Source organism: Benincasa hispida, unplaced genomic scaffold (assembly GCF_027475165.1).
Source record: "Benincasa hispida cultivar pf3 unplaced genomic scaffold, pf3_genome.v1.1 HicScf509, whole genome shotgun sequence".
NCBI classification, from domain to species: domain Eukaryota; kingdom Viridiplantae; phylum Streptophyta; class Magnoliopsida; order Cucurbitales; family Cucurbitaceae; genus Benincasa; species Benincasa hispida.
The window spans coordinates 7,662-22,897 of NW_028326612.1; the positions used below are offsets into that span (position 1 = coordinate 7,662).

The 15,236-nt window shown below is 34.8% G+C and overlaps 1 protein-coding gene and 1 long non-coding RNA gene across 2 annotated transcripts; both read left to right on the forward strand.

Moving 5' to 3' along the window:
* Nucleotides 1-390: 390 nt before the first annotated feature.
* On the forward strand, nt 391-2,597 carry LOC150030164 (uncharacterized). Its single transcript, XR_016527139.1, has 2 exons — nt 391-610; nt 2,355-2,597. It is a non-coding gene; the product is annotated as an uncharacterized LOC150030164 (long non-coding RNA).
* Nucleotides 2,598-10,554: 7,957 nt separating this feature from the next.
* On the forward strand, nt 10,555-11,272 carry LOC150030165 (uncharacterized). Its single transcript, XM_090310007.1, has 3 exons — nt 10,555-10,694; nt 10,781-10,865; nt 11,096-11,272. Exons 1-3 carry the CDS (start codon nt 10,555-10,557, stop codon nt 11,270-11,272), a joined length of 402 nt encoding a protein of 133 aa, XP_090166133.1.
* Nucleotides 11,273-15,236: the final 3,964 nt, after the last annotated feature.

Below are 15,236 nucleotides of genomic sequence, written 5' to 3' on the forward strand. Positions count from 1 at the left end.
CTATATTATCTTAAATGAGATCTACTTGAGCATGATTTATGTGATAATTATCATATATTGTAACACCCCGCACATTTTTTTCTTTAATAATAATGTAATTTTCAGTAATTTTATTGTTTGAAAATTCAGTAATTGTTCTTAGTTGGATGACATTTTTGGAATTTTAGATTTGAAGTATAAATGCGAGAATTTAAGTGTTGGCGTGAAAATTATTCAATTTTGAAATTCATATTTGAAAATTAATGGCAGAAATTAATTTTCTTTGGAAAAGGAAATGAATTAAATAGTATAAAGTGGAATAAGGAAATGATTTAATTATAATTATACTATTTTCCAATTTTTTATTATTATTATTTTTTTTTAATAAAAAGAAAACCCATCCCATCCCTCACGCACGCGACCTCCCTCTCTCCCCAAAAAAATTTCTTCCTGCCATTAACGCCACGCTGCCTCCTCCACTGCCCAGATCCAAATGTCGCCGCTTACCCCGTCAATTTCTCCACCGCCGTCGCACCGCTCACCCAGTAGGAGCCGTCTGAGTCACCGCCGAACTAGCCCTCTGACCACCGCGCGCCGCGCCATCTTCCAGCAACTTGACTTTTTAGTTTTGGTAAGATCTATTTTTGGTGGTTGGGTTTCTTGAAAGACTTTGGATGCCCACTAAGTTGGATTAAGGATTAAATTAGTCGCACTATTTAATTTCAGATTTGAACTTGGGAAATCATAACAGCCACTGTCCAACGATTCAAGATCGTTTGGCAAGAGTTATAGTCGTTTGTGGGTACGCTTCGATTACTGAACTAAGTTTGACTTAACCCTTGTGTCTTTAAGGTTCCAAGTCGTCGTCCATTGGGAATTAAAATATGAGATTTTGGAGTCGAAATCTTGGGAGTGGTTGTTGATCAAGTTCTTTGGATAAGCTTTTGGGTAATGTGGATTTGAATCTAAGATTTCACAATTATTGTTGGACTGAAATTTAATGGTTATATTCATATGTTAGGGTCGTTACTTCAAACCGCGGTCATCATTTGATTGTCTGAGTTTATCTATGGAATTTCGATTAAGGTAAGTAATCTTATTACTGGAATCACTTTTGTGCTAGGCGATACACTGTAGATTTAATATTGAGGATCCTACAGCAGTTTTTCTTTGAATAATTTTGATTGTTTTGAGGTTGGATGGACTGCTTATGAAGGATATATGAGCATGTGGTAATATATCGGAATATGATTACGTATGAGCTTGATTTGGAATTTTATGAGTTATATTAAATGATGATTGAGCATGACCCTTAAATTATGAGTTAAGTAGCATTCCTATTGGATTTCCTTAAAGCTAGATGAGCATTAGACATTTGCTGATCTATATAGTTATGTGATTTATTATGAGAATGTGTAGACTGTATGATATATTACGAAATCCTGAATATTGTAATTGTTTACATGATTTAGTGCATGAAAGTGATGTGCTACAGTTGATCCATTTAAAACTAGATTAAATACGTATGTTAAGGTTAATTAACATAAGGGTGACGATGAGGAGATTTTAGAGGATTCATGATTAGGTGAATGTTATATGTAATATGAAGTTAGATGCAATCTCCTTTCCTTTCCAGACTATGCGACTGCATGAAAGTAATGCACGTCTGAGGGCACTAGTAAATGAAAGAGATGTACAAGGGTTGGTGTGTATGAAAGTGATACATACCTAAAGGGTACTAGAGTGTACGAAAGAGGTACATACTCAGTGAGTTATGTATATACAAAAGAGGTGTATGTCTAACCATGTGTACGAAAGAGGTACGCATCCCTACATTTATAGAGAGGATCTGGAGTGTATGAAAGAGGTACATACTCAGTGGGCTATGTGTATACAAAAGAGGTGTATACATAATTAGATGTACGAAAGAGGTACATACTTAGTAGGTTAGGTGTATACGAAAGAGGTGCATACTTAACCAGGTGTACGAAAGAGGTACACCTTTAGTAGGTTATGTGTATACGAAAGAGGTGTATATGTAACCATGCGTACGAAAGAGGTACACATTAAGTAGGTTTACGTGTATACGAAAGAGGTATATGCAAAACCATGCGCATGTAAGAGATTGTGTTTCCTTCGGGATTCACCAGAGGTTGTGGGTCCTACAGGACTTACTAGAGGTAGTGGACATACTCAGCTACAGTAGACTAGAAATAATTTTTTCATGTATATATGTGTCCCATGAGGACTAGAGCAGTTTATATGTTCCACTAGAGGTAGGCATCTAGAGGACATAGATGTCTAGCCTGACCCCAGTAGTGTGGTTACTTACTGAGTATTTTATACTCATCTTTTTTTTTATGTTTATGTTTCAGATAAGAGTAGGGACGCGCCGGTGAATGACAAGCAGAATTTGTAATCGAGCCATTGGGACCAGTTTTATGCTTCCCCTCATGAGATTTAAACTTCTTTTCACGTTTTTCTTAGCTTTCAATGTTGATGTTTAAAATTTACTATTTAGAATCGCTTCCAGATTTATTTGTTATCATTTATGATTTATGGGTACCCTACCGTTGTTTTTAATATTTGAAATTAAATGCATAAGTCTTTTAAATTTACCTTATTTAATTAACATTTTATTCACCACAATAGAGTGTCGTTTTTAAGTTCCACGCATGCATGTGTTTAGTAACGGTCTAACTTAAGTCCTAGGGGGTCGGGTCGTTACATATATGGTCATTAATTCCATAAAGCATCATCATTACTTTTAAATTAAGTTTGACCCTATACATTATTTTGACCATCATCTAACTTTCTTGTAGTATGAATATATGTAAATTCCATCCTTTTATGTGAAAGTATATAGAATTGATGGTAGTTTGAGACATCGTCTAGCTATAAAATGTTTTGTTTTATAAGATTTTTTTCCTCATACAGTAGACAATATCTTACCACTGTGGAGATATTTGGTGGGTTGTTGTTCCTAACAAGAGGTATTAGAGTCATGACCTTAGTTTAGTTGTGTTGAATAAAGATGTAGTAGAGCCTCAAAAGTATGTCATTATATGATCTATAGTTGAACTTTTTCAGATACGCAATGTACCCTAGTAAAGAGGAGTTAGCCTAGACAAGAGTTAGACGGATAAATAACTATTTGAGGGGAGGCTCGGTGGTCCTTTGTTTGAGGAGAGGAATGTTGAGAATACGACCAAAGACCCACATTGGTTAGATAAGGAGATGATCATCACATTTATTACATAAGGAGATGATCATGGGTAATATATAATTTCAATTTATTAAAAGTATGCATGTCTAGGATCTTGAAAAGAGAAAATGAAGATTGATGATTTCTGGTTGCTATATGATTTAGCAACTTTTGAAGAGACATTATATGCGCATATGACTAAAATATTTGAAATAGCCATTATAAACTCTTATTAGCATTTTTATAACACATCACATGGATGTTTTCTCAAGTTGTTTGAGCTGATTATGTGAATGTTTGTTAATATCCTTTGATGATGCTCCTGATTATGCTAGTATGAATATGAAGAAAAATAAGGAAGATAGTATTTCTCGATCTAAATATGGAAATATTATAGGAAGTGTTATGTTTTGATGAACTATAATAGACCTATGATTAAAGATGATTTGATTGCTCTTCATTGTTTATTAAGGTATATTAATGGTACAATAGATTATTGTTTGCATTTTAATATTTTTCTACCATACTAGTAGGGTAGTGGATGCAAACTGGGTAACTTAAAATGACGAAGTAAGCTATACTAGTGGTTGTGTTCTTATTGGGTAGAGGAGCTATTTCATAGAAGTTGGCAAAACAGACTTGTATAGTAAGGTCCACCATAGAGTCTGAATTTGTTGCTAATAATCATAGACTTGTATAGTAAGGTCCACCATAGACTTGTATAGAAAACTCCACCATAGATCAGTCATGAAGAGTACACCACCGGATAAAAACGCTAACAATACCATTAATTCTAGCATGCATCAGTCAACTATTAGAATTCATAATAACATTACAGTCACATTAACATAGTCATCATATTCAATGTGCAAAATGTAAATATAAGGTCTTATTATGTTCAAGCAACGTAACTTATGAACTACCAAATCGCCCACATTCATTGCATAATCAAAGCGTAGCAAACCATTCCATATCCTTTTATATAAATACAAAGTCTTATCACCATCATTTTGATTAGGACGTCTCGTTCGAAAGCAAACCAATAGTAGGACACTTACCTTGAGATTAAGCCCAAATATAATATTTCAAGTAAAATCTCCTTAGTAACTTTAGCAAACTTAAACCAAACCTCAGTACATAATTTGCTCCAAACAACTTCCAACTTTGTATAAAAATCCAAATCTACATTTGAATCACAATTAAGGGTTAAAAACCCAACTTACAACAACATAAACCAATCTAAAAAGATTTAGAAACCTTAATCACTAACCAAGAATTGCCAAAATCGATCTTTAAAACTAATGGAAAGCAGTTTACAACATTTCAAACCTTCAATCTAAATTTGAAACATTGTGGGTAACATCAATTTCATGCCAAAATTTCATGGGCATTTAATAACTTCCATCAAAATCCAAAAACTTACCAAAAATTCACCTAATTCATAATCATCTGGACAACACGCTATTCTCCTCTAGAAATCCACCAAATGTTATATTAAAGTTAAGAGCAATTTAAAAGTCAGCCTTGAATATTCATTAATGAATTGGCCCAATAAATAGTCAGTCAGAATACAGGTGGCAGTAACAATAAAATAACCAACTAGTTAATCAAAAACTAATTTTAATACACCCCCTCAAGATGGAGAATGAACATCAATAATTCTCATCTTGTCTAATAAAGAAGGAAAAAAAGAGTACGACATTGATTTGGTAAAAATGCCTGCCAAATGAGCATTAGAACGAATAGGAAGAAGCTTGATGTCATCATGAGTAATATGTTCTCGAACAAAATGACAATCGATCTCAATATGCTTCTTCTCCTCATAAAAAATTGGATTAGATGCAATATGAACAGCAGATTGATTATCACAAAATATAAGAGCAGGAACCGAAGGAGGGACTTGGATATGTTTAAGAAGTTGAAGAATCCATACAATTTTATTTGTGGTGACAGCCAAGGCTCGATATTCAGCTTCAGCAGAAGAACGTGACACTGCAGTCTGTTTCTTTTATTGGAAATGGTGTCCTAAATCTCCTTGTACTATCGTAGTTTGTAGACTCTATATAAACATATTATTATTAATAAAATAAGTGTTTTTTATTAGCATATACTCAGTCCAATAAACTAAGATCCAAGGTTATTTTATAAAAATTTAAACAAGTATGTAGAGACATATAGGTGGATCTTGCTTAAATAATAACCTAAATGGTCTGTAGTACATAGATAAGGTTAGGTACCTTATCCAGATGACACTACAGATATGACCCTCTTTCTAGATGTTACAAATGTTGTAAAGTGATACAAATGATCTAATCCTGATTATTCATGTGGAGACATGCGAGCAGGGGTATCCTATATAAAGAGTTTGTATAATACCAGACTACGAAATGATTACTCTCTTTATATAACACCGTTGATAATAGAGATTTATATTTCACTAGGATGACCATAGGTGACATGACCTGAATCCCGAGTAAGTTGTGAACTCCTACTTATGAAGATAGTCCTTTGATTTGTATGGATGAGAGTGGTCAGATTGCCAACTCAACAAGCCTACCATTTTAGGGATTCGTCTGATTGGGGAGTTGGGAACTCAGCTTCATAAGATAGAATTCACCCATTTCTCGATGCAGGGGTAAGTAAATAAATTGCTCCCTTAGAGGCTGATTCCGGGTCTTGAACATAGTAGCCACACTTTCTCTTGGGAAAAGAGGACTCGGTCATAGTGGGACTATGATTTATTGTTCATTAGAGGAATCAATGGTACTTAAGGAGTTAGATGTAACTACAGGGGCAAAACGGTAATTTGGCCCAGTTGTACTTACGAGCAACTTGTGAAGGGTCACCGCACTATTGATTGAAGTGTGAAGAGTGTAGTTGTCGGTCTTTAGTCGAGTGCCCGACAGTTAATGGATGATGGATATCGTGAGTAAAGAGTTTAGTCAATTTTTCACATACTGTTGCAGCTTCAGGTCCATAAGGTCCCCTTGGTAGCTTAATGGATTTAGGTTGAGAATTAGTTTTTGGGTTAGTTTGAAATGTTCAAATTAAAAAGAGGGAATTTGATTATATATGATATAATTAAATTAATTCAATTATATATGATATCATTGATATGATGTATTTGATACATTATTTGATTGGAGGAATTAATATAAATATGATTTATTATAAATGCCATAAAATAGAAAAAGAACTATGGTTTATATGTTGTATATGATGCAATATTTCGTTTACTAAACGATCGAGCGTTGAGTTTACTATACGATAGTACTTATTTTTTTAAACGATTGAGTGTCAAATCTATGTGATAGACTTTCTTCTTCTACACGATAGTGTTGCCCGATCTTCCATTCTTCTATCCAAAATCATACAGAGCCCACAACTCTTGGATTCTCATCTCGAGAATACCAAGATAGTCTTATGGTGGTGTTTAGTTCTATTCGAGGATCGAGTTTTACTCACTGGTGATCGAGGAAGTTCCACTTGTGTTCGTGCTGTTTGACGCGTTGGTGAATGATAGAGGAAATATGTGAAGAAAGAGTTCTTCAAAGGTATTGTCACTCGATCCCTTGTATTTATTCAAGAAGCATGTTGTAATTTATCATTAATGCATAATCGTTTCTGTTTGATCGTAAATGTTTGAGTTCTTTCACAATGGAGTTTGGAACGATTCACTTCCACTCAAAGGTCCTCTAGTTTTAGAGTTCCTTCATCTTTACCTTCCAAGTAACCATTGAATCACCTAGAAAAACACAAAAACCAATTGTGGACTTTCTGGTATCCAAACAAGTTGCCCAATCAACATCAGTCAAAGCCCTCAACTAAAAAGAAGTATCAACCTTAAGAAAAATGCCTTTGCTAAGACTGCCTTTCAAGTAATGCAATAGAGAATGAGCTGCAGATAAATATGGATATCAAGGTTGTGACACAAATTTACTTAGGTTGTGAATAGCAAAAGTAATGTCAAGCTGAGATATAGTTAAGTATAATAGTCGACCAATCAACCGTCGATAAGTGGATGGACCTTCCAACAATTCTCCTTGATCTGACCGAAGTTTAAGATTAGGATCCAATGGTAAAGAGCATGGTTTGGTAGATAGAAAATCAGTATCATCAAGCAACTGTAAAGCGTAATGTTGTTTGAGACAAAGAAATACCCTTTGATGACCTTGCTAACTCCAACCCCAAAAAGTAACGTAAATCTCCTAAATCTTTAAGCTTAAAGGTCTTAAAGGTGATTTTTCAATTCAGTAATATCACATAGAGAAGCACTGGTAATTATAATGTCATCCACGTATACAAGAAAAACAAGAAAATGAGACCCAAAACCTCTGGTTAATAGAGAATAATCAGACTTGGATTGAGAAAAGCCAAGTAACAACAATGCATTAGAAAATTTGTCAAACCATTGGCGAGAAGCTTGCTTCAAACCATATATCGACTTATGTAGTTTACAAACTAAATGCTTCCCTTTAATTGGAATATGATCATGCTTGTAACCAAGAGGAAAATCCATATAAACTTTCTCCATTAACACCGTGTAAAAAGGCATTATTCACATCAAGTTGAACTATTGGTCAATTAAGAGAAGTAGCAAGAGTAAGAAGTACCTTGATTGTTACCAATTTAGCCACATGAGAAAAGGTCTCAATGTAATCTAAGCTTTGTAATGTCCAACAGATCCATTCGATTTATGCTTGACTTTATATGACCACTTGCAACCAATAGAGTGTTGCCCTAGAGGAAGAGGAATTACAGACCAAGTGTTGTTGGATTCCAATGCTTTTAATTCATCAGCCATGGCAAACGTCCAATGAGAAAAAGGGATAGCTTGGTGATAGAACTGTGGTTCATATTCAGAAGGGACACTTAAAACAAAATGTTGATAAGCAGGAGAAAGCTTTTCATATGATATAAAAAAAGTCAAAGGATATCGAGATCTAGTTGGTTCCATAGAGCTAGCTTGTAAAAGACTACAATGATACTCCCTTAAATAAGAAGTTTTGTTATTCTGGTAGAACGATGAGGAATGATGTTATCACTATCACAAACATCATTGGAAGAACCATCAAGACAGCAACCATTCAAAGTATCATGAATATCATGAGAAGATTTCCTTGTTTCAGCAACAACAATATCATCATTTGAAGATTCTATAGGCATATCATCATTTGGAGAAGTAACTTGATCATCATTATTATTCACAATAGGACTATCACTATGAACAATAGGTGGTATGGCTAAAACATCATGAAGAGAAGGACTATTCACATTAGTAACAATAGGAAAAATATTAGGTAATGAAGTAGACAAAATCCTTGGGAATACCAAATCTGGAAAAAAAATTCATGGAAAGTGACATCCCTTGAAATAAAAATGCGTTATTTTTTAATATCATAAAGTCAGTATCCTTTAATCCCTGAAGGATAACCCAAAAATACAACAAGAATTGCATGAGGATGAAACTTCAATGGTTGGTTTGTTAATGTGGAAGCAAAACATAAACAACCAAAGGTTCGAATATAAGAATAATCAACATGTTGTCCATAAAAACGAAAATAAGGAGTAGTCCACTTTAATAAAGGAAGAGGAATCTGATTGATGAGAAAGCAAGCAGTAAAAACACATTCACCCCAACACTTAATAGGAACAGATGCTTGAAAGAGTAAAGAACGAGCAACATTCAAAAGATGTTGATGTTTTCTCTCAACAACAGAGTTCTGTTCTAGATAAGAAATACAAGAATACTGATGTAGACCTCCTTTAGTAGCAAAGAAAATAGTAAAAGCAAGTTCTGGGGCATTATTAGACCGAAACTGTTTAATAGATGCATAATTTGATTCTCAATGAGTTTGAAGAAACGTGGAATAATTGCTAAAACATCTGACTTTTGTTTCATAAAAAAAAAAAAAACCATGTATATCGGGAGTGATCATCAACAAGTGTTAGAAAGTATTGATAACTAGAATGCATAGGATTTTGATATGGTCCCCAAATATCAAAGTGAATAAGATCAAACACATGTAAAGGTACATTATTATGAGATATGAAAGATAGTCTTTTTTGCTTTGCAAGGGGACCATTCATACAAGTAGTAGAAGTATTATTCTGAAATTTAAAAGGTAAAATAGTTTGCAAGGAAGATAAGTGTTTGTGAGATGGATGGCCCATTCGATTATGCCAAATATTAGTATTCTCCATATGAGAAACAGAAGAACACATAGAAATAGAAAAATTATCAATTGATTTGTTTGAACTTATATACAACTTATAAAGTCCCTGCCAAAGATTAGCCTTCTCAATCATTTTCATGGTTGACTTATCTTGAATAATGCAGGAATTCCCAAGAAACTTAACAACGATTGACTTATCAGCAGTTAAAATACTTATAAAAATTAGATTATAGTGAAAACTAGGAACAAACAAAACATTTCGTAGCATAAGATGAGAAGTGGATAAGTTTATATTCCCCGCCGATTTCATCATTCTGGATTATAAAGAGGATAGGGAAATGCCCATTATTTTGAGTAGGTCATTTTTATGCACAAGGAAATTCCTTATAGACATTTACAAAGGTGAACTGACGACGAGGGTAAATGATCAGGAAGTAAAATTTAATGTATTTGATGCAATGAAATTCTCAATAAAGTGGAAACTTGTCAACAAATCGGCATGTTGAAATTGGAACTTGAAGGAAATAAAGTTAAATTTGAGTTAACTTGTGAAGAAGAATGTGAAGGAGACTTTGAGGTAGAACATGAAGAAAAAGTTATTCTTGTTATAACCAAAACAAAGAAGAAAGTTGAATCTTTAGATCTGAATAATCTACAAGGATTGTGCTTGGGCACAAGGTCTCTCATAAAGGTTTAGAAGTAGATTCTGCCAAGGTTGATGTGGTGGCAAAATTGCCAACGCCTTCTAATATTAAGACATTATGAAACTTTTTTGGACATGCTGGTTTTTATCAACGCTTTATCGATGGATTCTCCCAAATTGTTAAGCCATTAAGCAACTTACTCGAACTCAATCAATCATATGAATTTACTAATTCATGTGCCCACGCATTTTGAACGCTCAAGCAAGCATTGAGTTCATTGCATATTCTCATAACACCAGACTAGACGTATCTATTTGAACTTATGTGCGATGTAATTTATATGGTAGTAGACACCATGCTAGGTCAAAAGAGAGATAAGATAATTTGTCCTATTTACTATGCAAGTAAGACTCTTAATGAAGCTCAAAAGAACTATACAACTACATAAAAGAAGTTGCTAGAAGTAGTTTTCACCAAAGAGAAATTATGCACGTATCTTGTTGGATCAAAAGTGATTGTCTACACTGATCATTCAGCAATCAAATATCTAATGGCAAAAAAGGACGCTAAATCGCAGTTGATTATACGGATTTTATTTCTCCAAGAGCTTGACTTAGAGATTGTGGAACGAATGAGCATTGAAAATCAAGTTGTCGATCATCTTTCAAAACAACATGGGATCTTCTGTGGGTGACACTTCAGGTAGTATTCATACACATCTTCGGTTGACTGAAATACATCTTAAACTATTTTAATTTTTTTATTCCTCATAGTAGCTTTCCATACACTTGGAGGAAACGCGAGCATTCGCGGAATATCGAGTTGGAAAAATACGTCCAAAAACATGGGAGAATTTCAATTGTGATCAATGAGGAGGAGGAGAAGTTGATTTGACAACATTCGGTACGATTTAGTGATGTGATTGGTGTCGCCATCAGATCAGCATTTCCAGTATGATGATGTACTTTTACTGATGTTCCAAACGAATTTGTCGAATTGGTTAAGAGTCAATTATTGGTAAGTTTATATGTTTGTTCTTTTAGATTTTCATGAACAGCATATATGCTAATTATTCCTTACTTCTTTTGTAGCCTCATTTCGTGCTTGATTTATCCCATCAACCACTTAATAATTTTATAGAACATCAAATGAAAAACTCGTTCAAAGAATTTAGAGCAGATTTGTACAGACATTACAGGAAATGTAGCAACCCTCAGCAAGCACGTGCTAACCCGCCTAGCTGGCTTAAGAATATATCAGAAAATTGACATTTTTTGTGTGACCGCGTCAAAAGTGAAGAGTTTCAGGTTAGAATAATTTAGGGCATGTATCATTTACTTCATTTAATATTATAGAATATCTTTTTTTTCTTTTTGGTTTGAATGTGCGAAATTTCGGAGACGAACAGGAAGAATAGAGAGAAATTACTGTCCGACCACGTAGGTAGATCGAAGTCATTCCTGCAAATTCAATATAAGCTGTAGGAAAAGCAAGGTCGGAAAGTAGGACGTGTTGACCTATTTAAAGAAACATACTCTAAAGGTGGCAAGTTCGTGAATCAGACAGGGCAGTTGAGGATGCACATGTAACCAATTTTGTTTTATTTTCATTTTGTTTTTCATTTATAAGTTCAGTCGCTCGTACTTACACACTTAATTAATATGTGCAGAATAAAATGTTAGAATTAAAATCTAACCCCACTCTAGAAGGTTCCTAACCACTGACAGAGGATGAAATCTGTGAGATGGTTTTGGGTAGATGACCCGAATTTGTAAAAGGCCTAGTTGGGGCCCTAAACCTAAGTTAATAAAGGGTAGCAGCTCATCAAGTTCATCATCTACTCAAGGGATGGAAAGTAGGGCGGTGAGGAAATTAAAGCCAATTTTGAATAGTCTCAATCGAGAATTAAGGAAGTTGAAGACGTTAAGAAACAAATGAGAGATGATCATGCAAGACAAATGGAAGAAATGAAAAAAAAATGATTAAAGACATGATACGATCACAAAGAGGAGGGCCATCGGATTAGGTATGATTACTTTGTTATCTAGTTGAATAGTTATGTCTTACTAATAGCTTTATGATAATGAATTGTTGGTTATTCGACAGTTATGGTAGCCAAACAACTAGATTCTGTGTTTGTGGATATTTATGAAGTTTGAATATTGTGGGGGGTTGGTTGAGTTTGGTTATAATTGTTTTGGGGGGAAAGTTGATGTTTTTTATGTGTTTATGGATGTTTATGATGTTTGAATGTTGTGGGGGTGGGTAGAGTTTGGTTACACTCGTTTTGGAGTTGAACTTGGAGTTTTTGTGTGTTTGTGGATGTTTATGAAGTTTGAATATTGTGAGGGGTGGGTTGAGTTTGGTTATAATTGTTTTGGGGGGAAAGTTGGAGTTTTTTGTGTGTTTGTGGATGTTTATGAAGTTTGAATGTTGTAGGGGTAGGTAGAGTTTGGTTATAATCGTTTTGGAGTTGAACTTGGAGTTTTTTGTGTGTTTTGGATGTTTATGAGCATTGGGAATGCTGTGAGAGGTGGATAGAGTTTGGTTATACTCATTTTTGGAGTTGAACTTGGAGCTTTTTGTGTGTTTCTTCGATATTTATAAGCATTGGGAATGTTGTGGGGTTGGGGTAGAGTTCGGTTATACTCGTTTTGGAGTTAAACTTGGATTTTTTTTGTGTTTGTGGATATTTATGACGTCTGAATGTTGTGGGGGTGGGTAGAGTTTGGTTACACTCGTTTTGGAGTTGAACTTGAAGTTTTTGTGTATTTGTGGATGTTTATGAAGTTTGAATGTTGTGAGAGGGGGGGTAGAGTTTGGTTTTAATTGTTTTGGTGGGAAAGTTGGAGTTTTTTTTGTGTTTGTGGATCTTTATGAAGTTTGAATATTGTGGAGGCTGGGTTGAGTTTAGTTATACTTGTTTTGGAGTTGAACTTTGAGCTTTTATGTGTTTGTGGATGTTTATAAAGTTTGAATGTTGTGAAGGGTGGGTTGAGTTTGGTTATAATTGTTTTGGGGGGAAAGTTGGAGTTTTTTGTGTGTTTGTGGATGTTTATGAAGTTTGAATGTTGTGGGGGTAGGTAGAGTTTGGTTATACTAGTTTTGGAGTTGAACTTGGAGTTTTTTGTGTGTTTTGGATGTTTATGAACGTTGGGAATGCTGTGAAAGGTGGGTAGATTTTGGTTATACTCATTTTTGGAGTTGAACTTGGAGTTTTTTGTGTGTTTTTCCGATATTTATGAGCGTCGGGAATGTTGTGGGGGGTGGGTAGAGTTCGATTATACTCGTTTTGGAGTTGAACTTGGATTTTTTAGGTGTTTGTGGATGTTTATAACGTATGAATGTTGTGGGGGTGGGTAGAGTTTGGTTACACTCATTTTGGAGTTGAACTTAGAGATTTTGTGTGTTTGTGGATGTTTATGAAGTTTGAATGTTGTGGGCGGTGGGTTGAGTTTGGTTTTAATTGTTTTTGTGGAAAAGTTGGAATTTTTTGTGTATTTGTGGATCTTTATGAAGTTTGAATGTTGTGGAGGCTGGGTTGAGTTTGGTTATACTCGTTTTGGAGTTGAACTTTGAGCTTTTATGTGTTTGTGGATGTTTATAAAGTTTGAATGTTATGCAGGGTGGGTTGAGTTTGATTAAAATTGATTTGGGGGGAAAGTTGGAGTTTTTTGTGTGTTTGTGGATGTTTATGAAGTTTGAATGTTGTGGGGGTGGGTAGAGTTTGGTTATAATTGTTTTGGGTGAAAGTTGGAGTTTTTTGTGTGTTTGTGGATGTTTATGAAGTCTAAATATTGTGGGGGGTGGATTGAGTTTGGTTATAATTATTTTGGGTGGAAAGTTGGAGTTTTTTGTGTGTTTATGGATGTTTATAAAGTTTGAATGTTATGAGGGTGGGTTGAGATTGGTTATACTCGTTTTGAAATTGAACTTGGAGTTTTTTGTTTGTTTCTGGAAGTTTATGACATTTGAATGTTTTTGTTTTGTTGTAGGATGCTGATCAAAGATGAGATTGGAATGTTGCTGGAGATGCTATGTTGGAGATGTTGTGTTCCAAACTTGTTTTAATGTTCTTTCTTTTATGTATTTGTGAAGACATTTATTTTTAAACTATCTTGTACCTTTTCTCTATTTTAGGTAATAAAGAATAGTATGGACTTTGTTTGTTTGTTTTATTTCTTATGTGAATATGTTTGAGTTGCTTAATAATGTTTTATAGGTTATTCAGATCAAATTTAAAAAAATTACAAATTACAAATTACAAATTAATTTTTTTTTAAAAAAAAATGACTATCTCCCGACAGCTGGTAAGTCATCAAAATTTCAAATATCAAATTTAAATATGAAAATTGAACTACTGACGGCTGGGTTTTCAAAACTCCCAACGATTACAATATATGTGTCAGGAGTGCACAAACTCCCGATGTTGTATATAACGCGCGAGAGTTTGTTCAAACTCCCAACGCGATATATAAGTCGTTTGGGAGTTGCGTCCAACTCCCACGATAGATTTGTGCGTCGGGAGTTCTACTCCCAACGGACTTCTCCCAACCCAACTCCCTAAAAGAAATCTAGTATGAGAATTTTCCTGAGCAGCGGAAGGATCATTCTAAATTCCATTCAAAATTGAACATAAACAATCGCAGTCTTCAAACGAAAACAAACAGGTCATGCACAACAAGATATTACAACATGCTTACTAAGAGTCTCAAGGGATAGAGTATGTGTACCTTTGAAGAAACATTCTTCAAACTCCCTCGATCAATCTCCAATTGTCCAAGAACAACAACGCTCGAATACAATGACCGATGCACAACACAATCAACAGCACGAACACCACGAATAGCCAATGGCTCCTCGAAACCAATCGAGTTGGGTGAGGACACCACCACAATGGTTACCTTGGTATTCTCGGTGTGAGAATCCAGAAGTTGTGGACTCTGTATGAACTTGGCTTGTGGAAGAGACCTGAGGACAATGATCGTGTAGACGATCGAACAAGTGGGAGATAAGAAGCTATCTATCGTATAGACGATATGCTCGATCGTGTAGTACATGGCAGCCCATCGTATAGACAAAGCCACGTGATCGTTTAGCCACAATCAGCTGAACGACTATCATATAGTCAATGCTCTACGATCGTTTAGTCTCTATACAGCTATCGCTTAGTGAAACAATTTCACTTGATAGCCTTCTCCTTGAGTTCTTTCTGAAAGTACCAACTCTTTA

What these genes read in the sequence shown, in the direction of transcription:
- LOC150030165 (XM_090310007.1), top strand. Translation starts at nt 10,555, where the DNA reads ATGGCAAAAAAGGACGCTAAATCGCAGTTGATTATACGGATTTTATTT. An exon ending in CAACATGGGATCTTCTGTGG is followed by an intron (nt 10,695 to 10,780) that starts GTGACACTTCAG and finishes TCCTCATAGTAG; the next exon opens with CTTTCCATACACTTGGAGGA. An exon ending in AACATGGGAGAATTTCAATT is followed by an intron (nt 10,866 to 11,095) that starts GTGATCAATGAG and finishes CTTCTTTTGTAG; the next exon opens with CCTCATTTCGTGCTTGATTT.